Here is a 22,283-nt window from a genome sequence, read left to right on the forward strand (position 1 = left end):
CGTGCGCGCGCGCGCGCAACGACTGCGGTATTTTAAAAACTGCAGTATATCAGTGATTCTGCAAGCACCGCCGCCGGCGATCACCGCGCTTTGTTCCGGCCGTCGCGTAGGCCAAGCGTTTTTTCCGCGCCGCGGCGAGAGCTCGATAAAGGTAGACATTCGCGTACGTGTGCCGGCGCGATCATGTGTTTGCACGATCGTCCACATTGGCTCTTCCCCGTCTCTCTCTCTCTCTCTCTCTCTCTCTCTCTCTCTCTCTCTCTCTCTCTCTCTCTCTCTCTCTCTTCACACTCTCTCTCTCTCTTTTCTGACGGCGCATATGTATATGTCGCCGCACCGTGCACCCATATGCGTACACGCGCGTTACGTAAACGGCCGTGTAACACTGGATACACTCTCCATGAGAGAGCAGGTGGAATACGAATGCCACGTCTGTGTGCGGAACGCACATTGACTGGGACTTTGCGTTTTTTTTTTTTCCAAAAATTCAGCGTGAGCAATTTTCGCCACGCCGCGCAAGTGCTTCGAGCATCTGCGTAACATGCAGATTCTGAAACAGTTAGAAACCAGCGAGCGCAGTTGCAGGATTGTATAACTAGTTACACGTCAAACTACCGTAACTGTTTATTTCTACGAAGAAGACGTAGCAACGGCAGTCAGGCGGATAAAAATACATACATACATCATTTCCAATGATGGTTGCCGCGCGAATTATAGATCGCTTCGCTGTTGTGTAATTATGGTTAATTAATTAATAGGAGGGTAATGACAGGTTTGACGACAGTGATGCATTGAGATCTCAAACGGCGGAGAGATGGATTGTCGGAACATGATTGGTTGGAATTTCTTACGCGTGAAGAAGGGACGCGCAGGAAATGGAGTTGCACGATGTTTTGATACGATGGGCTTAATCTTTTCTTGTCCGATGTGATCGTAAATCGTCTCCGCGGCCAGTTTTCAATATCTTTATACAGTACCACTGTGTAATATCTTCTTGTCCAATGTATCGTAAATCAAACAGTGATGTGCTTTCATCGCTCGTTGCATACGAAGCAAAATATTGCTCGGACTCCTTCAGACGGAAAACGCTCCTCAAAGAACGCGACTCCCGAGTTCCTTCCGCAAATATCGCCAGCAAGAAACGACGGTTAGTGTTAGTTGCAGAGACGAGAGAGTTTCAAAGTTTAATAATTTCATTCCGCGATACAGGTATAATTTGCCGAATCCTCTCTCTTAACAAAGAAAGTTATACTCGCTGAAATATATTACATTTCTGCAACAGGATGCATTTTGCGAATCGAGCAAGATGGAAGTTTCCGTGGAACTGAAAGTCGTGTAAACGCGAGAAACGAAATAATGCAACTCCTGGGAACGCGGGGCGAGGCGAGGGGATGGTTCTTGCCGAAATATTTGTCTGAACTCGTTGTCCCTGCCGTTGTCCTTGTCGTTGCCGTCGCGGCAAGAAACTCGTCCGATTTCGCTCTGCAAAACGACGAGCGCGCGACGAAAACTTTATGCGCCCGGCTTTACGAACTGGAACCGACCTTCGCCCGAAAATCCTTCGTCGTCGTCCTATCGTCGCGAATAAGGACTGCGCTCGTTCGCTCGAGGGCAATGCAGTTAATGGAAAATCCTGCGGAAACGGCGTTTCGCAAAGTGAATCAACTAGCTCTTTCCGCGAAATCTGCAATTTGGAATTATTTTCGTTTCGTGATGCAAAGCTTTATGCAGTGCACAATTTTTAGATAACAAAATACGAAAAATGTTACTCTATTTCAAAATTATAGCAATCGGTTCGGTGTTGGGCAAAAATCTGCAACCGATTTACGGTTGAGTGATGATGGAAAATATCGTACCTGTAACACATGAAAGAATGAGAACATATCGACGAATCGAGACAGGAAAAAGATACATTCGGTTTCATTTGCCATGGACGATTGCTGCGCGTCGCGTACCTCTCGATGATTCTGATAGATTCTTTTTCCCACGACTGATTTCGTTCAGTTAATTGGAAAAGTTTACTGCGACTGAATTCCCTCTGATGCACGAAACGAAAACACGCTCAATCGCAACCAGTAATCTTTATTTATTTTTTTATTTTTTTTTATTTTAATGACAAACCCAGCAATCTCTGCTTTTTAATGACATAGTCGGCTCGGCGCAGTTTGAAATCGGTTAACGAGCTTATCTACCGGAATTCCTACGATGTAATTCCTGGCGGAGGTTCAAACGAGACTGCCGAGTTAAGTTAGGAAAGTTTTCAATTACCGAGATTTCGTGCGATTTACTTTGTGATTAAAGTATCCGCGCTCGTGGCTTATCGGTCGCTCGAGGGCCGCGGGTAAATCGATTGCCCGTTTTCAGGCGATAAAAACACGCTGAATTAAACGGCGACGGTGACAAGATTACGTGACTCGAGATGCAGAATCGTACAGCAATTGAATAGTTTTGGTTTAGAAACTCCTTGATAACTTTCCGTTGGAAGGTTTATCGGAAACGTCTCGGCGCTCGCGGCGCAATTTTCATGACGTAATCGCGAACATTGTCGACGATCTTGGCGGCGAATACAGAGCGAATATCACGGTGATTGCAGCGCGAGAAGCGATCGGAGATCACGCGCGACCCAATTTGATTACAAGGCAATGTTCTGGTCGCAATTATCGCCGTGGCGCTAACCGCGTTACGTCGGTGCGTCAGACCGAAGGAGGTCCATCTACTGCCGCCCCTTGCGCTGCAAGACATCCGGCCGAGTGGCCCATGTCGGGCAATCAGTTCGACCGAGTTCGAGTAACTATTCCAATTAACAGTAAATACACACACGGTGCATGAGACAATGAGATTCTCGAGGACACAATTTGTTCTGCTCTTCGTAGGACGTTATAACCGTTTTAGTTACGTCATTACTTCTAGAGACTTGACAAATATTCCCATTGACAGTCATCCAGATAGATTGACTGCCAACGCGTCCACTTTGCTCGAATATATTATTAAGTTTCCACGATATTTTAACATATTTCTTCGCTGATATTTATCTGTCAAAAATTTGAATAATTAATGAATTAATTTATTGGTTGTATTATGACAGCTTATTGTATTGTAATTTATTTTGCGATACAAACGAAGGCAAAGTGAATCTTTTTTTGGAACGTCATGTTTCGAGTCTAAGTTTATATTAGGAAAAATCTGCAATTTTCCATACATTTTTCATTGCAAGTTAATGATGACAGACATTGGGACATTTCAGATAATTAAGCATTCATTTAGCAATTATGTGTTCTGAAATAATATTTCAAATATAGTAGTTATCTAGAGGATATCCCACCCCGCCTTATCACCGTATCACCAGTTAATAGCAGACCATTTTTAGGCCATTGGAAACGATAATCATTACATTAAAATATCGAGGCTACAATAATATAAATGGGAAGTGTTTAAAATTGACCGATCAAATTATCAAAAATTCACGCACGTCGCATATTGATTTTATATTGCCATATGAGAAATTTCAGAAATCTGCTATTAACAGATGATACAATTAGTCTGTGAGATTCCTTATATATTTTACATTATTTTTAAATTTTTTCTCTTAATGATATTAAAATCAACCAAATTAGATTAACTTACCAGCACGAATATTGCTGTCTCGACATTTTAGTATAAAGATTTTACTCTTGAAATAATCTCAAAAATTTGTTATTAACGGGTGGTACGGTCTGGGTACTCTGTATTTTTGAAATATTTAAAAAGAACGAGAACAGAAATTATACGATTTAAGTGGCAGTAAATGCGGTCGTAACACAGTTTTACAGCCACATAAGTCGTGAGCGATAGGGATGGGTGGACTCATAATTCAGATCGAAGAATATATATATAGAGAAAAAGAGGGGAAAAAGAAACGAAGTTAAGGCGGCGCTTTAAGTAATAATTTATCGGCGGTTCCCTAAATCGATATAATGAGAGATTACGTACATTTTTGGTATGCGTCGCGTGTTAAACAACATTTACAATAAAAATCGTGATTTGCGAAGATCAGATCGACATGCACATTACACAAACTGATGAGACAGAGAAAGATAGGTTGCTACGTTAGAAAGTAGAGTGGGAGAAACTACGGGAGAAAGAGGGGGGGGGGGGCAGAAGACGAATAGCCGCAGTTCGCTGCACCTGACTATTTATAACAAATCAATAGGTGCCGGCAACCGGTGGTGCGTTCCTCGCGTGCATAGTGTTTCTCGCATTCGCAAACGGTTTTCGCGCCTGCGACCGCGAGCACGTCTTGAACGCGGTTAACCTTAGACATTCCGAGCTTTTTCGATTGCCGGCTATCTGATTGTCAGAGATAAACGATCTTTTTATCGAAATTTTTCTGAGTTTAATAGAAACATTTATGACGCATTTCCACGCAAAAAGAAATATTGGATTGCATAAGAACGATCTATATCACACGATCTAAGAACGTGATATAATTTAACCGCGATCGATGACTCACTATGTCCTAACGATATAAAAAGCCGTTCTTAAGTCTTCACATTATCGCCGCGACGCATTAGTCATCGAAGGCCACCGGCGAAGATAAATAATCATTTTACGCTAATAACTAATTCACTATTGCAACATAATTAACCGCAAAATTTCTGTTTTTTTTTTTGTTTTTTTTTTTTTTTGATGGACAGCCGCACTCAATACGGAAACTTTGTTTACGAAGTTGCGCGTGATTTATTTTTTTAGAAAACCGAGCGAAAAAAGAGTATTTGTAAAAGTACATGTTCGAAGAACGTTTAGTGGAGAAAATCGCTATTGGACGCGCTCGGACATCCATTCGTTTGTTCGCGGCATCGTAAATAATCGCGCGATACCAACTGCTGCATCTGCGGTTTTGCTGTTGTCTTCAATTACGCGGCGCGCATCGTTCGACGAACGAAATTAGCGGGAAAAAGTCGGAGGAGCTTTTTCGCTCATTCGATTGCGCTCCGGTTACACTTGCGCGCGGTTTCCTTCACAGCGTCCGCAAGCTGCGCGGTATACTTGCGGTGCACCGAGCTGATCCGCCAGGCGGCAGAATGAAATTAGTCTTTCTTCGCGAAGCAGTAAATCGTCCGGTGTGTGTGTGCGCTCGGGGCAAACGAAAGTCGAGCCGAGTCGGGTCTTTCGGAGCTTCTGCGTGGAAACCGAAGCACGATTTATAGCTCCGCAAACGTCGTGATTTTTACACACGGTTCTCTTGCAACACGATTAAGTTTTAAAATCCCGCGGAAGAAGCATCGCAACTTTTCGAAGGTGTGTCTCGCTTCAAGACGAACGGTACATCGCAGCAGAAAACTCTCACGAATGAAATTTATATTGGTTTGGCGAAAAATATTCTCTGATTGTTCGAGAGTTATAAAAAGTCTGAAGGTCTCCATCCACCAGGCGCATGATTTTCTCACATTTGTTGCCGACTGTCGCGACGAATCGAATCCACGCGCGGTATTTTAGCTCTGTCAGTCGAAGTGGACGTTTCGAGTCATGCGGCGAAACGAGGAGTAGTGAGGTCGGCGTTTTTTTTCTCAAGAGACCAATCTTTCGCTCGTTCCACGTGCTTACGGTGCGCGATAGACGTTCGACATGTTGGCCGCAATGGTGCTGCACAAGCATAACAAGCACAACAATGGGAATCACTCGAATCATCATCATCACGCGAGCAACAACAACTCCACCAATTCCACCAGCAATCACCACCTCAACAACAACAATCACATCAATAACAACGTCAACAATGTGAACCAAGCGTACAGCACGAGGGCGGTGAGTAAGATTGCTTTTGTCAAAATTCTGTTGTTCGAAGTTTTTTTTTCTCGTTTAGTTTTCTTTTCTTCGAAAAGACTACTTTACATGTTACACAGAATTTTCTCACTGCATTAATAATTCGGGAACTGCTTATGGAACTTTTTAACACGATGCTTGGAACTGGTCTGAATTTTGCAAGAGAGAAATGTAAGTTGTGCGCCGTACGTCACATATCCGTTTGAAGCAGAAGTAGATCCCCTTTCAATTCGATCGAGTGCTCCTTTACGACGCCGTGTTTCCACAGAGAATTATTTTTGCAAGCGAATCGCGAGTCGTTAGATGCAAATTTCGCGTCTTCCAGCGCGGCCGTATTTCTCGAAGCGATCCGTCCCGTGGGCTTTCACGGGCTGCGGCAAGATTTAGAAGGATTTTTATCAGTCGAGCGAAAAGGCTCGGGATGCTCTCCTCTCGGTTGGGACGCGTAGAAAAGAAAATTTTTCCGCTCGAAGGAAAATCACGTTTCACGACGCAAAGGGGCGGCCAGGTCTTATCTCTCGCGCAGCAGAAACGATCTCGAGGAAACGCGACGATTCCGCTGACCTCGCCGAGGACATGCTTTGCGGAATGCGGTGGTGGTCGCGAATTTAGTCTTTCTTCGTTTTTTCCTTCCTTCTGGCGTTCTTTCATTACGTTTTTCCCCCTTATCTCTCTGATCTCCGTTTGTTAGTTTTATAAAAAAATATAGCGGGAAAAATTTTCCTTGTGACACGATGCGAGACTGTTTCCTTTTCTGCGCCTTTTCCGTAGAAAATTCTTGGGATATCTCAGACGGATGTGTATCGGATAATGTTAAACAAAAATTTTCATTAGACCGTAATCTCTCTTAATTCCAGACAATTTTACCGGAAGACTCGGCAGAAGTGATAAATTGAAAACTGAATATTTAAACTCGATTGTAAATGCGGCGCCATCGTTAAATATAAATGCTACCGCACACAGTATTACCGTGCCGCGTAGCACATGGCGGATTATATCGGTTTAATATTTTAGGATTTCACCGCGAATCTTCTATTTCATGCGGTTCGTTAAAGTGGCGCAAGGTATTTCAGTTTCAATTTCCCAGGGTACATTCGACCGAAAGATTGGAAATGGAGAAATTCAGCGAGCGGTTGATATCGAAATATTTCGAAATACGATCTGAGGGGGAGGGCTGCTCGGGCACGATGTAACGTGATGTGACAGAATTTGTTTTATAGGAGTGATAAAGCGCGGCGAGTTTCGACGACAGATAGGATTCGCCTGTTACGCGAAAATCTTTTTTTTTTTTTAGAGGACCGATATTGATTTCCGTTATTTTCATACTGTTCCATCGCAGTCGTCGATGAATTTTATCGTCAAACGGGAGAAACTCTGCTCTTACGTTTTTTGCCAATTGCAATTTGTCTTTTTTTTTGTTTTTATGTAACAGTTAAAGCCCCGAGGAAATTGAGATTTACTGATATCGTTCTATTGTTCAATTTTCGTAAAACGAGAAAATCTAAACATCCAGTACTGTGCGCACGTTCCGCATATTTGCTCATTCCCGGTTTTCTCTGTTTTGTTTTCAAATTACCGTTGCGGTTTATAATCCCGCGACGCGATCTGTATCCTGTTTGCCGTCCAGCGAGCGGTTTATTTTTTTGAGCGGGGATGGAGGACTACAAGATGAATTAATTGCATCTGTCGGTCCATCCTCTCTCCTCTAGTCGAAACTCCAAGGGGGTTGTATGCAAATGAAGTAGTGAGATTAAGTCCTTTGTGCTAGTCGGTTCTGATAACGGACATGTTAGAGGACTCGCTCGAAACGCTATAAATTAACAACTAGATTAAACCGTCCATCGCCCTCGCTGTCTAGAGTCTTTACAGCCTTACGTCTGCTCGTCATCTCCCTTACGTCTGGACGGCGAGACGTTGTCTGGGTTTTCCGAACATTTTTTATTCTCTCAACGGGAGATAAATGTTTTTTTTTTATACTCTCGCCGCGACGTGACGACTTGAGATAAATTTTATAAAAGACTTGCGTTAAATGAAACATTAGAAAAAGTATAAAAAATATAAAAAAATATATCACAAAAACACACATTAGTTTTATTATTTGCGTTATTAAATTCTTTTTTCAGCAGCTGATACGATTAGACTTGATATTTTTGTAAGACCGTCGCGATATAATAATAGTGAGGTCTCGTTCAGCTTGTTTTTAGACGGCAGATCGTAAGTTAAATAAAATTTACCGTAAAAACAAGGTTTTCACGTCTTGTCGTCCACTAAACGCGTGCGAAGGACGAGAGCGTCGCTGTATGGCAGAAGACAAAAGCAGTTAAATATATTGCGGTGAAGTAAAATAAAGCTCGTTTTTGCTCGAAGGGAGTGAGGCCTTCTCCGTGCCTGTCGGTCGACTCTCCTGTTTCGCTGTACCTTCCTATCCACTTTTCGCCCTTCAGTCTCCGCGTCGTTTCTCAACCGCCGCGTAATTCGATTTCGAAGCACGGCGAGACTTCGCTTTGTGCGACTTCCCGGGCCCTCGCCCGGCTTGAAATAACTTCGTAAAGGGCTTCGATCTCCCCGGCCATGCGGCTGGATTCTGTGTGTGCAATATATTATATTAAACGGCTAACGGTACGGTCTGACGTACTCTTGGACGTGGAAAATCGGAAGCCGCGCGATTTCAAGTGTAAAAATATGATTTATAACTGAACAAATTGTTTCTGTCTTAAAGCTGAAGTTTTAAAATGTTTTTGCCAAGCTTTCTTTTAACATTTTTTTTTATGGATCTATAAATATTTTTTTATATATAAATTGTTTATCAGAGAATTCAGATCTGCAATTTCTGGTGAATATTCTCACGAGTTCAATGAACTAAACGCAGACTGACAAAGGATGGCTATAATTAAAAATGTCGGCTGTGATTAAAACGCAATCTTTAATCACAAATAAAAGGATAAAGAGTAAGGTCGACTGCGTGACAGTAAAAACCAATCGGCTGAGACTCAAAGAAAGAAAGGGACTTCGATATTTGCGCTTTTCAACATGGCGACCCTATTAGAGGGGATCAATAAACTATTATCCCATCCAGGAAAACGTATGAATAGTCGCCGGATATCAATATTTCCTTCACAATAAATATTCAGAGATCCCGACTGAACATTTGCATTTAGTTTTCGATTCTTCACTTTTCTTTCCCGTGCAATTGCTCTTCTATCTGATTTGAAAAAAATATTGTGAAAAATTATTTTTTTTTCCTCGTGCGCATTAACGATTTCATGTCGAACAACGTATCAGAGAAAATCAGGCTTGTTTGCAAAACGTTGATGCATTCCATTAACGCGTCGGCGAAGCGAGACGGATCCATCGGTTCGAAAATTCACCCTCTCGTCGATGCGTACGGGGATGGATGATCTCCCCAGGAGGGGAAGTCCGGGCGACCGCATCTCGCCCGCCGTTGCCAAGGTTATGCTTGGACAATCAATGGACCCGACTGTAATCAGCACGATTATAAACGGTGTCCGCTTAACGCGCCGTCGGTCGCTATCATTAATGTCTGACAAATTGGCCGGCCATGCCGCTTTTGCAAATAGCTGGCGCGCCGCTGATGGAAAAAACGCTGTCGACGTCATTACGGCATTGATCGTCATTTCCGGGACTGGTGATTACCGGGAAGGTGATTACCGGCAGCGGCCGACGCCGAGACAGCGACCGATCGGCAATTTCGAGAATGATTCCCGAGCTCATTCGCTATTCTGTAATTAGCTCGCGAATTAGTTCGCGTATAATGTACCGTACTCTCCCTGCTTTTAACTATACGTTGATTATTTAATGCGAGTGATTTTGTCGATAATTCCGTATTATCGCCCGTAACTCGATAATGGGCTTATTATATTTGCGACGATTTATATACGCGATACGTCGAAAGAAAATTAAATCTGTCAGAATGATATATAAAGTTTCACGTTAAATAACGCGTGTCGCGCTAGAGATTGTGAATATCGGTTTTATCGGATACGATACTTTCCTCTGTCGCGAAATAGTAAAACAGGAAAGGAAGGGCGAGTCACGGGGCAATTATTTTACGACTGTCATAAACAGTCCTCTTCGTCAGTTTTATACAGGCATAAAGTCCCTCGAAGTTTCGATACAATCACGTCATCCCGCGCGACCGCACACTCTTCCGACGACCGTTTCGCGTGCTGCTGCCGTCGTCTTACATTATGCAGTACCGAGCCAGCTCTCGAATCCATAAAATACACGAATCCTTTTCTCCATACTGTCGTATTACGAATGTCGCATAAATGTCCTTACGCCGGTCGCATTACCCTCGTCTGGTGGGTCTCCGGGCATACGTGCGAATGGAGACACGCGTTCGCATTCGGGAAACTCGAATACATGAATGACTGATGATACAAAAATCAGACTTTAGTGCGCGAATATTTTGGTAATGTAAATCGTTGTTTGCGAAAATTGTAAAAGCTGTGAATTCTTACTCCGGTAAATATTGAGATCTTAAATTCACACAAATTCTGCAGAATTTTGCGTGTTGAATTTTCGAAACTTTTACTTTCTCACATTCTGTATTTTTACAAAATTTTCACGTCGAATTTAGAGTAGTTTCTGCGTTTGGTTTTACGATTAATTATTTTAATATTGACTCTACTCGCGTTAACGTTGTGTGTTTTGTGCAAACTGATTCCGTCAATAGTCGGAACGTACGTTTGCGTCGTATGTTTTATATCGACGCGTGGGATCATCGTCAGCAGTGGCAGACGATTGGTAAACTGTTAAAACCAAACGGACGCGCGGCTGGAGATTGGCACGTTCCAAACCGAGCATGCCGATATGTTTGTCGTTCGGATAGTATACACCCGATATTACACCGACGAGCAATCGATCAATCGAGCTGGCTGTCCGAACACAAAGCTTCTCGTGCGGACGTGTCTCGCTTTGAAAGCTCACTCGGACGGAGAAAGAGCGAGAGAGAGAGAAAATGCCTCGAATATCTGATATTCGAAGGCGTTTGAGACAACATCGACGGTAACTTTTGGCAAACGTGTCGAGTACTCATTTGGGATTTTCACAGCTAAGACGGTCGTTTTCCTACGCGTTCGATTCGTCTGTCTTTTTACTCGTGCAGTTGATTACACAACAGAGTACTTGTCCCGTTTCATCGTAGTCTCTTTTCTTTCTTATTTCGTCGCTCTAGTATTGCTGCTACCGTCAGCTCACTCGAATGCATCTCGACTGCCACCTCGTGCAATGTGCTTAAAGTCCTCTTTGGCATGTTTCACGGCCTGCATTGCAGTTCGATAATGCAGTTTTATAAAATATGAATTGCACAATTCATATTACGGTAGTTGTTATCGTTCGTACTTATTTTTGCAAAAATATATTAAAATGTTACATATTTTATGAAATTTTAGTGGGGAAGAAATACATAAAATTTAATTCTACAGCATTCTCAAATATATAATAATGATAATATAAATATAATATAATGTATAACGAATAAATAATCTATAATATTCAGTATTTTTCAATATTTTACCAAAAATTTTTTATTTTTTTTTTCTATTTTTTCTTAGTAAGTAAAATTTTATAGCAAAATAATGCACTTTATCATTGGCAAAGAAAAAATAATAGTTTCGAATGGAGTTACGACAGAATCTCTTTTACGACAAAGTTCCATCTCGTGGAAGTCAATGCATGGGTTAATTAGCCGGCCTCAGCGTCGTCAGGAATAACACCGTTAAACACTTACGTTGCCGCCTATTAATGCACCCTACGTGCACTTCCCGCTGTTGGCCGGCAGCAGGAAGCTGCCCTGCGTCCCGGCCCTACGGCTAGGAGGAGGGAACCAGAGGCCACCTAATGGTAACGATGTAATGACCTTACCGGCGCGGTGGTACCTTCCGGTTACGAGCTTCCTGATGTCGGTGGGGACCGCTATCGCCGCCCCGGGTCGATCGTAAAATTGGAACTTCCCCTACCTCCAAAAGCACGGAACGGGGCAGCCGGTTTTACGACGAAGAACCGTTGTTGCGATCTTGGGCTGAAGGTTTCCCATTTAAGGGTAATCGTCGGTGGCAGTCGGGAGCCTCTCGCGGATATATTATGACGAAAAAAGAATCTTATTTCGTGCTTCCGCGATTCCCAAGAATGATACGGCGCCGCTCACGAGAGAACTTAAGCGAAAATTTACGACTATAGCGCGTAAAAAATTATGCGAGGTACGAAGATTAAGAATATTATATAATTTTTGTGATTACCATATTTCTTCAAATTAATGTGGCATTTTAGAATTGTTTTTTAGTATCGGTATATTTTTCTCTTAAGTCTTTAGTCTTGAAAATTTTAATGTCGGATTATGAAAGTTTTAGACTTGGATACGTTTCACATTAAATTTCCAAATCTAATTTTCATTCCCGAATTATTGCATTATTTGATTGGATTCTTGGATTCAAGACATCCGAGATGATTCGAAATTGGACTATTTTCATCGTTTATTAGATTTTCAATGAATTCTTGTTATTCAATTACCGCGGTTACTGGAGTGCAATGATCCCAAGAGATTCACAATGCAATAACAAGTGTCTTGGAAGAATGTTCTCTTTAACGTTACGTTTACCTGCTTTAATTGCAAAAATTATTCGATTATACCGCGTAACGCGATAGCGCCGGTATTGAGTTACGCGATTGTTTTTGTTCGATGTTTCTATCCACTTTCTTTCGACGCGTTAACGTCAGTATTCATTCTATGCATTTCGCCTCTGGCGGCCTCGACGTCGTTCCATTTTTCGCGAAAACACGCCTCTCGAGGTTTTACTTAAGCAGCAATTTTCAACATGTCAATCTTCCTGGCGAAATGGACCATTCGGTTCTCCGTTTTTCCTCATCCACCATCGAAAGTGTTACATCCCCCATTTTGCCGCGACGATGCGCATTCGCATAGACAGACAGATATGTAGATAGGTATATAGATAAATCTAGGATTACGATCGTCGCAGAATATTTATGATCGGCGCAAGCCATTGCGTGTAAAATAGCGGAAAAAATATCGTCATGAATATATGTAAACGTACGTTATACGGCAATGAATCACCACTAGAGTGAATTCGAGGGATTCCCTGCAAGATAGAACGGCGACAATTCAGAACGCTAATATATTCGCTAATTTATTTTGTTTTATTCGTTGGTTATATAAAAAAAATAATTGGCACGTGCGTAGAAGTTAAGAAAAGCAACAATTTCCACTATATTTAATCGCCAAGTTTTCAAGCACGCTAAAACAATGTTCAATATTGACCACAGTATCGCGCTACATGTATGTTTCTTACGAGTGGACAATAAGTGACCGAGTTTTGTAGAAATATGCCACAGCTCTAGCGTACCATTCGAAGAAAGACCTTCAGACCCAGCGAGAATGGAACGCCACGTGACGTCGTAGCTCCGCGGTACTTCGTTTTCTTACGTCAGTGCGCATTTGGTTTCTCGCGTCTTTCCATGCGCGCAAAATGTTACGTACTCAAGTCTCGGCAGCCGCCGTCGTTTCACTCCCCCGACCATGATTCCGAAAAATCTAATATCCCACTTCTGTCTTGGCATTCCTCGGCCGCCACCTCCGTTCAAGGATCTTCGGGGATGCGCGGAGGCTTGGTAACGGCGAAATTGGCAAGCTTCCGGCATCCCGTATAAGACACGGCGGCGTCTATCGGTATTCCATCGCTCGGCTTGGTGTCATCAAGTATTTACTAACGGCTGCTGCCGGCTTCATGTTTTATTTGTCACAGACAGCCGAGCGTCATGGGAACTGCAATTCCCTGGCATTTCGAGGACTCGTCGTGGTAAACCAAGGTGTAAATCTTGTTCTCGAAATTGCCGATGCGCGAGGGGTGTCTCATAAATCATGGTACTGACTAGCGAGGTAACATTTATTATGGAGATTGAAACGTGTCCATAAAAACGTCGACGAGGATTTCGCGGTTGAAAGTTCTGGAAGAAAGATATCTTTCATACGTGAACTTTTTTTTTTTTTTTTTTTTTTTTTTAATAAAAGTATCGACATTTATCTCATAACTTCGCGGAAATGCGACGAAAGTTCTTTCTCATAATTATGCAGACTCCTTCTGACAAGATTGAAGTCGCAATTCATCATTTACAATCGATTACGCGCGACAAAAATTCCCTTACAATTATCCACTCATTACGACAATACTGAATATGCGATTCATCATTTACATTTGCGGTATATCAAGCAACGAATAATCGCAACAGCTGGTAGTGCCGTTATTGAGTGACGTCCGAGTGCAATCGGAGCCTATATTCAGGCTTCTGCAACGATCGTAATTCGCGCAGCGCGCGTTATCTGTCACTCGCGTCGTTTGTCATGTATACCGCTGTGAAAGTACTGGAATTACTCACGTCACTTCCTTCGTGCGGTTCGAACCGAAGAACGTGTGGTGTTCGCTGCTCGAGCGACTCTCCGCCGTTCTCGGCATCGGCAGCGAATCGCACGCGAATGTACGCACCATCTTGACCTCGTCAAATGTCGGAGCGGCATTTGAAAGGAACGATCGTCGTGCACTTTAATACCACAGCCACTTTCAGGCCGCTACTGCCGATTAGTTAGCATTCGTGGGATCCGTCGGTGATAGTATCGTGGCATTTAAATCGTCAGGAAGATGTAATTATCATCTTGAAAAAAATTGCAATGTTTTTTGCATCTTCTAAGTTCTTTAGTTAAATTACTTTTCAGTCTTCTACATTTAAATAAAGATATTTTTTTTTTTGATGATAGAAAAAGTATTTTCTTTGGCAAAAGAAAAAAAATTTAATAACACGGCGCGATTAAATTTTCAGGATAATGACATGCGTATTTACGAGAGGTCGTATCGATCCGTTAAGAGCGATGGAGCGTATGTATCAAAGTATAAAAGCCTAGCAATAGCCGCGTTTATCGTCGATCTATATTAAGGCTACATTGTAAAAGCGAATATTCGACCGTTCTAAAGGGCTATCTATAAACAAATTTTTGCATTTTTACACCACGTCAGGTTTTATACGCTCTGCCATTTTAAATAATTTTTACCACGCAAACGCGTATGATTATTACATCTACAATCTATTAAATATAGCGCATTTTGTATACTATTTACATTTTTTAAATTCCAGATCTTTAATTGAATGATTAAAATCGATTACAACACTTTATCAGTCTCTTGAAAGCAGACAAATATGATATTTGTAAAATCTCGATTTGTATAACTTCGCTTTTATGGCCAACACACATTGTTCAATCAACGCATTGTGTGGCTTGAAAACTAGATGTATGTTGAAATAATTTCATGGCAGCATGAAACAGATTGCTGCGTATGCAGAACTGAAAGACGATTTATTGCGATTTGTTATCGGAGACAACAGTTGCAATCGCGGTAGTTTAAAGGTGACCTTTATGTAACGATGGATTGTAGAATATACCGTAGAGTAACCGTAGGTGGTTGCTTGACGAAACGATCGAAGCTTTATCTTGTCCGCATCGCTGTCGTCGAGAATTTCACGTCATCGTGGATCGAATGCCGGACGCATTTCGGTCAGCAAATCGTGACCAGGTAACACGCCCTACAAATATTCAAATTGCTTAATGTTAAAAAAGCATTTTTACTCTTTACAGAAACAATTTTTTTTTAAATAAAAAACACAATATTTTTACATTAATCTTTATATGTATAATGTTGAAATTTATTATAAACACGTTTATATAATTTTTATAAAAATCTAAAATTCAAAATTTTATTAATTCACGTAACCAAAATGATGCATAAAATGTGACACCAAATATAATAGAGTTATTTATATATTTGAAAGTTGATAAATTTGTTACCCTTTTAACATGGAGCGATTTATTGTACGTCCAATAATTTGCCGGTTGCGATAACCGCAAAAATTCTGTTCCTGAAAGATGAGTATTGATTGGCAGTTAGTCCGTAGGCCACGATTATGTCACTTCTTGCGAGTTCCACTTGAATCGGTACTTCGTTCCGCTAAACGCGAAGGAATCTTTTTTTCTCGGCATTGCTCCTCGCGTGCACCGCGCGCACCGCGCGCGTCGTTGCGCGAGTTCGTTCGCGTGTCAGCCGTTCGTGCTTCTAGCCGCGCTACGTGATATATCTCGTCGCCTTTCACTCGGCTGTACCTCGCGCCATTGTGCACGCCGTCGCGTGGTTGCGCAATGATATTTTAGCTCTAGCATATTGCAAAATGAACGCGCTCGTACACACGAGAGTGCCTCGTCATCACTGCCGCGGCCGTGTCGCAGCTGTCGCTCGATTGTCTTCTTTCGGCACGCGCCGAGATGCCATCCGGTGTAGCGCAAAAACAGCGAGGCGTGTCGTCGTAAACAGCATCTCGCGAGAGTGACAATTTACGAAAGGGATATAGCGTTCCTTTCTTCGGAAGACTTTGCGAAGCGTTGCACGCCCGCTAAGGATCGATTTCTCGCGAGGAAAGGGAGGTAAAAGGATTTACCCGGAATCTCATTAGAATTCATTGTTGCACACCGGCAACATCATTAAAATTTAATAGCCGGATGACACACGCGGCGTGAATCACGCACGGTGCGTCTCGCTCAGCGCGACACTTGGTTTATCGTTTGTCCGCGATAATCGAGCCAACTTTTCTGGCCTATCTACCTACCCACCTACGCGAAATATCGTTCCGCTCAATAACTCACAGCCGCGTTAAAGCCGCGATGTATTCCGAATGCCGCGGTACCAGGTGCGAAAGTGAAGTCCCCCGTGCCCCGAGATATATTCTCGATACGCCACAGTAAAGCCATTTTCGCCGTATAAGTCGACCGGAATTTAAACTCCACCGCGACGCAGTTACCGCACTTTTGTCATAACGAGAATGTACCGGGGGTCTCGCAATAATTCTCGAGCGATCGTATTTTTCATGCGCTTTTTACGTATTCAGAGGTGAACCAGTTTTAACCGCTATTTTTTAATCATCCGCATTGCGAGGGCGATCGTTAACATCGTCGTGACTCAAAACTTATTTGAAGAGCAAATAACGCCATTTATCTATTCTTATCTTGCGTTTATAAACGCGTGCGATTGGTCATTTGTGTCAATATTCTTGACGATTGAGCGATATATGGTTCCGGTGTTAGGATAGTGTCACTGTATCTCAGCGATTGAATTTTACTCCCCGAGTTCTTATCTTCAGTTCCAATACACTCACGAACTATAAACCGAAACTCTTCGCCGAACTACTTCACGCTGTATCGTGTATCATTGCGACAGACGAAATATTACGTGCCCCATTTGGACGCAAGACGTAAGCGATGTGTAAGAGCATTAATCGATGTCACGCTCATACATCGAGGTCTCCATCGATAATAGCGGATCGAACGGCCGGCACCCCGTGGAAGCGCTGTCAAGTTCCATGGCTATGAAATCGGTCTGAAATGGGTCGAAGCCGGTTGCCAGACACGTTGGAGAGGTGTATAAGTGCCTAGAGAGTGTTGCAACTGATATATCGTGATCGTATCGATGAAAATTACGATCGTATATGCAATACCGTGGAATAGATTTTTTAATTAGCGCGTATGATCTTGTTATTAAGCTCGCCATTAAGCTCGTAAAAATTCCACTTATTCCACGCGTCATGAATTTTACGTTTCATAATTATACGTCGTATTTAGATTACGAGTTGTTGAATAACTCCAAGTGAAAGAGAGAATGCTTAAATTTTCAGTTTGAGAATATTTTCCATTTTATTAATATTTTTACATTTATCGGAATATATGTACGTGTGTTCGACAACACACACGTGTGAGCGTTCGTCTTGCTGATTGCGTCGCGGGCGGCGCCATGAAATCGATAACGCACAGCCGTAGGAAGAGAACAAGCAGCGAGCGTGAATCGCTTCGCGGGTGGAAGGAAGCGCCGACGGGCTCTTATTTCACGCGGCGCGTACATCCCACACTCTCGCGCGTAAGATTACCGATGTAACTCGTCTCTCGGGTACAAATCATCGGGTCTTAGTGGCGTCTTAGCGAACTTCCACACACGTTTTCGACTTGTCGTACGATAGAGCACAGCGATCGATCGCACAAGCGGATCTTTATCCATATTTATTTTTAGCAAGCGTACTAAAAGCTCCGTCAACGGGACGATAGTATCTTCCATTAATAATACATCGGGACAATAAATCCTAAATCCTTAAAGGATCTCCGGCTTTATAGTCATTTCTCGAAGAGAAAATCTTTGCTTCGTCGTGAGTCTTTCGCGTGCACTGTCGGATCGTCGGTTTATATTGTCGCGCATGTTTATTCGCGCTTCTGAAATAGCAAATATGTTTGCTAGATGTTATTAACATTATTTTAATTTAAAGCGTCACGCATTAAATAAATACGTAAACGGATTAATTACGCGATATTGATGTGCGAATACATTGCGAATGTTTCATCTAGCTGTCGGCTGTGCGTTAAATATTGCAATATTATATTTTAACTCGTATCGCTTGCTTCTCGCTGCACACCTGTTGCTCATTACGCACTATATAGTTTTAATTTTGCACAACTTTATATGATTTTAATTTTTCTTTTACTAAACCAGCTCCGACATTAAACGCTGGCGTGCTAAATACGCGCGTGTTTATTACGCGCGATGATCGTGTCTGGAATAATGATTTGTGTCTTAAGAGCTCCTGTCAAACTGTCGGCGTGCATAAAAGCAATCCGGAACGATTGGGCAATGCTTGGGTTTCGTTGTCGAAGAATTGATCGGCGATACCAAAATAAACCGCGTCCAACTGCAGCCTGTCCCTGAACGCTGCTCGGGCGTGATATCTGAACAATGGGACAGACATCGTCATTGACGTGACTTCCTGTTGTGACTTACAAAGCGCGCTGCTCTTTAATCCACGGTAGCTGATTCCGCTCCACTTCTGGCTATTTGAGAGTAATCCTTTTAACCGCAGTTAGGTTAGGTTGGAACAACAATGAACGTTCAAAGCGATAAAACGAACTAAATTAAATTAACGAGCGATTCACAAAATTCAGAGAATTATTATCACATTCTTTTAATTATTTTTAGTTATGCTTAAAATTAAACTGTTAAAACAATTAACGAAATGAAAAATATTATCTGTGTGCGATTTTATTGCGATAAACATTCGAGATAATCCGCGCAATTATTCCTGAATGAAACGTGCACATATAATTTATTAACTAAATATTTCAATTTAGATATTTGCCGATCTTGTTATTTAATCATTCTTAATTAAATCTGAATAATTCTGCACGTAAAACAAAACAAGATGGAAAAAAAGATTCGCGTTAAGCGGTTAATAATAACTGCAATTTATTTGACCTCGACGTGCACGCTTCTACGTTTTACGCATTAATGTCGAGAATTAAATTTTCTTTTGATAAGGATGGTCGCGCTGAAAGGACGTAATTATGTTAAATTTGCCGCAATTACACGTAAATGGGAAATGCCGGCTGCCTGCCGTTGCTCCGGTTATTAAATCGCATTACACCACCGTGTGTTTGAGCTGTTATACCGAAGGAGGGAAAGTGAAGGGGTAGACCGTGCAAATTAAAGGAAAGTATAGATACACGTCATTACATACGCCGTTAATAACGCCGTCCGAAAACGTGTAATTAACAATTCCGTTCTTGGTTGCAAAATTTAGCTGAAATCTTTGCGATAACTCGCGCGCGAGCACATTTTCACTATCATTTCCCTTGATGCTCGCTGTGGTGATCCGCATATTTATTATTACTGTTGCTCAAAATATACGAGAGAGAGTGTGTGTATGTGTGTGTACGGATACGTGCGCCGTAATGCTGTAATTTCACTAGCTACTTTCTTTCCGCGATCCACGCGCATCACACACGTAATAATTACTACCGCGATGATGCCGGTAATAAGCTGCGTATTACGATTGCAATTGCGAGGAACAATGAAAAATAATGCGTGCGTGCGTGCGCGTCGAAGGGAAAGTTAATAAATTAGCATTTATTATTTCGCGGCCATGGACAATCGATGGCAAACGTTCGAATAAATTAGCAGATTCCGTCTAATTGAAAAATTAAACGGTAACTTTTAAGTATTTTTTCCAGGATATTTACACTCGTCATAAAGTACCGAAGTCAATACAGTAAAAGCAAACACTCAGTGCTTAAAAATTTTTTAAATATTGAAATATTCAACGAAAAGAGTTAACATGTTTTTTTAATTTATATATCGAAATATCGTTTTTATATCAAAATTTTATTGATGTTTATTTTTATATCGAAATTCTATCTTTTTTTAGTTTATTTATTAGTGGTATTTAAAAATTTATTATTTTATATTATAGTTTTGTAGTTTAGATTTTGTACAAAATTGCTATTATAGTTTCCGAAATAAATTATAAGAATTCTAATCGTGGCAGTTTTTAAAATATTAATAGAAAATAAATTAATAATCTTGTTTGAATAAGATATCGAGAGCTATATCACTGACATACGATACAGACCGTACCATCGTATCCACTGGATGTGCATTTCTCCTCACTATGCCTACTCCGAAACCCCTACTCCGATCACCTTCGTGTCCCACAGCGAGCCAGTCTCTCCCGCGTCTTTGCGTGGCTGCAGTCCGCGTGTCAGTTTGAAAGCAACCGCGGACAATAGCTGACAACCGGTCAGTCGGCCGATCCTGCGGCTGTTTTTTCGTAGTGTATTCGCGACACGGACGAAAATCGCGGAAATGTAACGCGCGCGCGTGCTAGTGCTTGGTGATTTGGCCGGAAATATCAGAGATATGCTCTGCGAATAATCAGTGATTGATAATAGTGTGGATGACGAACGATCATCATCGTGATTATTTTTATTGATTACAGCTTTAGGAAGCGTGTTGGCGTAAGAGTGATATACTATTTTACAAGATTGACCGCTGCTCGACAACGATCTTATCAATTGTTGAATTCGCGGACTTCAAAATTTATCTTCATATTTTCGTTTAAAATTGGCTGCAATATTATAATTACTATTTGCGTTTAGTGGATTGTGAAGAAATACACATAAATAATATGTTTGAAAATATAGAAAAACATATTGGAAAAATATATTAGAAGTTATTGTACAATACATCGTTAGGATTGAACAAAATGATAACCATTGATCGATATAAATGAACTATGAGCATGAATTGGTTATTCAACGGTGCTGAAGTAATCGCGAAATACGGGGGATTCGCATTGTCGTCGTACGCCGACCGAACGAGGCTCTCGATCGCGATCGATTCTCGGAGTGGCGACAGTGGTATCGCACGAAAATGCATACGGGAGCGGAAGCGTTGAAAAACGAGGATGAATATCCGGTTGATAAACGCCTATCACAGCCGCATATGCAGTCATAGTAATATGTGTGAGCGTATGTGGCGAACGCGCAGCATATGCTATCAGCATTGGTCGTGTAACTGTACGTGTTCGATTATTCTACAGACGATAACGCCGGGAACGATCCGCTAACGATTTATTGTCAGTTTCGTGTAACGCAACGTGTGTCTGGCGATGTGTCGTTGATCCGTGTGACGTGAGAAGATCGTATTTACTGACGGAATACATGAAAGTTATTAATTCATAACTGGTTTTCCAGAGTTATTTATTTTTTTATCGATTTATTGATTGAATGTACCGAAGAAAAATATCTCCGTATCTTTGGAAATATGAGAATGTTTCTTGAAATTTTTATTTGTTTTTAATGGACGTTATTTATATTACATTTACAGAATTTTTCAGTTGAAAATTTAAGCGTTTAAAGTGTTTTTTTTTTTAATGCCGAGAATTAGGAAAGCACGAAAGAATTCAAAACAACGGCATATTTTACGCAGAAACGTCCGTTCGCTACTGCGTCATATGTTTGCGTCGCACGATAATTAATTCAAAAGAACGTGAATTCATTTGTGTCTCGTGCGATCACGTAGCGCCAGTATGGTCGAGTAAACAACGCTTATTCTAATGTATCGTGGACATTCATTTCCCGTTATCACTCCGGCTAATATATCTTATGGTGAGACTCCCAAGAGGCTATCGTTTATTTTCCGCTCATACGGACATTCGCGCAATAGAGATTTGTGACTGGCAAATTGCTCTGTTGTGCTTTATGCGTACCGCAATGTTAACTAACGCAAGAAACGATATAATTCCGAAAACATGCTAGAAATATGTTTACGAAAAAAGCAACGATATAATGCAACGAAGCAAGTCGAAATTCAGGAAACGCGGTGCTCTCATTAGAATAATTAATTTTCTCCTATCGTCCAGTTTTTATCGCGCTGGACGAAATTTTTTAACCTGTTTTGAAGCGCGGGTGCGTTTTATTCATCGACCAGGACGTTCGTGCGGCTAAGTAAGGTAGTGTGTTTTCGGGCACGGTAGGTTAATTCTCTCTGCGGCGATGGCTGAGCTATGTAGAGCATAAAACGGCCGATTCGCCT

The 22,283-nt window shown here is 41.7% G+C and overlaps 1 protein-coding gene across 5 annotated transcripts in view; it reads left to right on the plus strand.

Annotated features, from left to right (window-relative positions):
* GckIII (Germinal centre kinase III) overlaps positions 1 to 22,283 on the plus strand; it is a 100,467-nt gene that overhangs the window by 42,507 nt on the left and 35,677 nt on the right. Inside the window, exon 2 of one of the 5 annotated variants that reach the window (XM_012359611.2) lies at positions 5,476 to 5,784. The exons of 1 other annotated variant lie outside the window; for it this stretch is intronic. In XM_012359611.2, coding sequence (XP_012215034.1) covers positions 5,605 to 5,784 — 180 coding nt within the window. In that variant the 5' untranslated portion in view covers positions 5,476 to 5,604. Of the gene's footprint in view, positions 1 to 5,475; positions 5,785 to 20,444; positions 20,705 to 22,283 lie in introns of those variants that run through there. 3 more of the 5 variants (XM_067355493.1, XM_067355501.1, XM_012359610.2) reach the window with 3 other exon arrangements.

Source organism: Linepithema humile, chromosome 1 (assembly GCF_040581485.1).
Source record: "Linepithema humile isolate Giens D197 chromosome 1, Lhum_UNIL_v1.0, whole genome shotgun sequence".
Classification (NCBI taxonomy): domain Eukaryota; kingdom Metazoa; phylum Arthropoda; class Insecta; order Hymenoptera; family Formicidae; genus Linepithema; species Linepithema humile.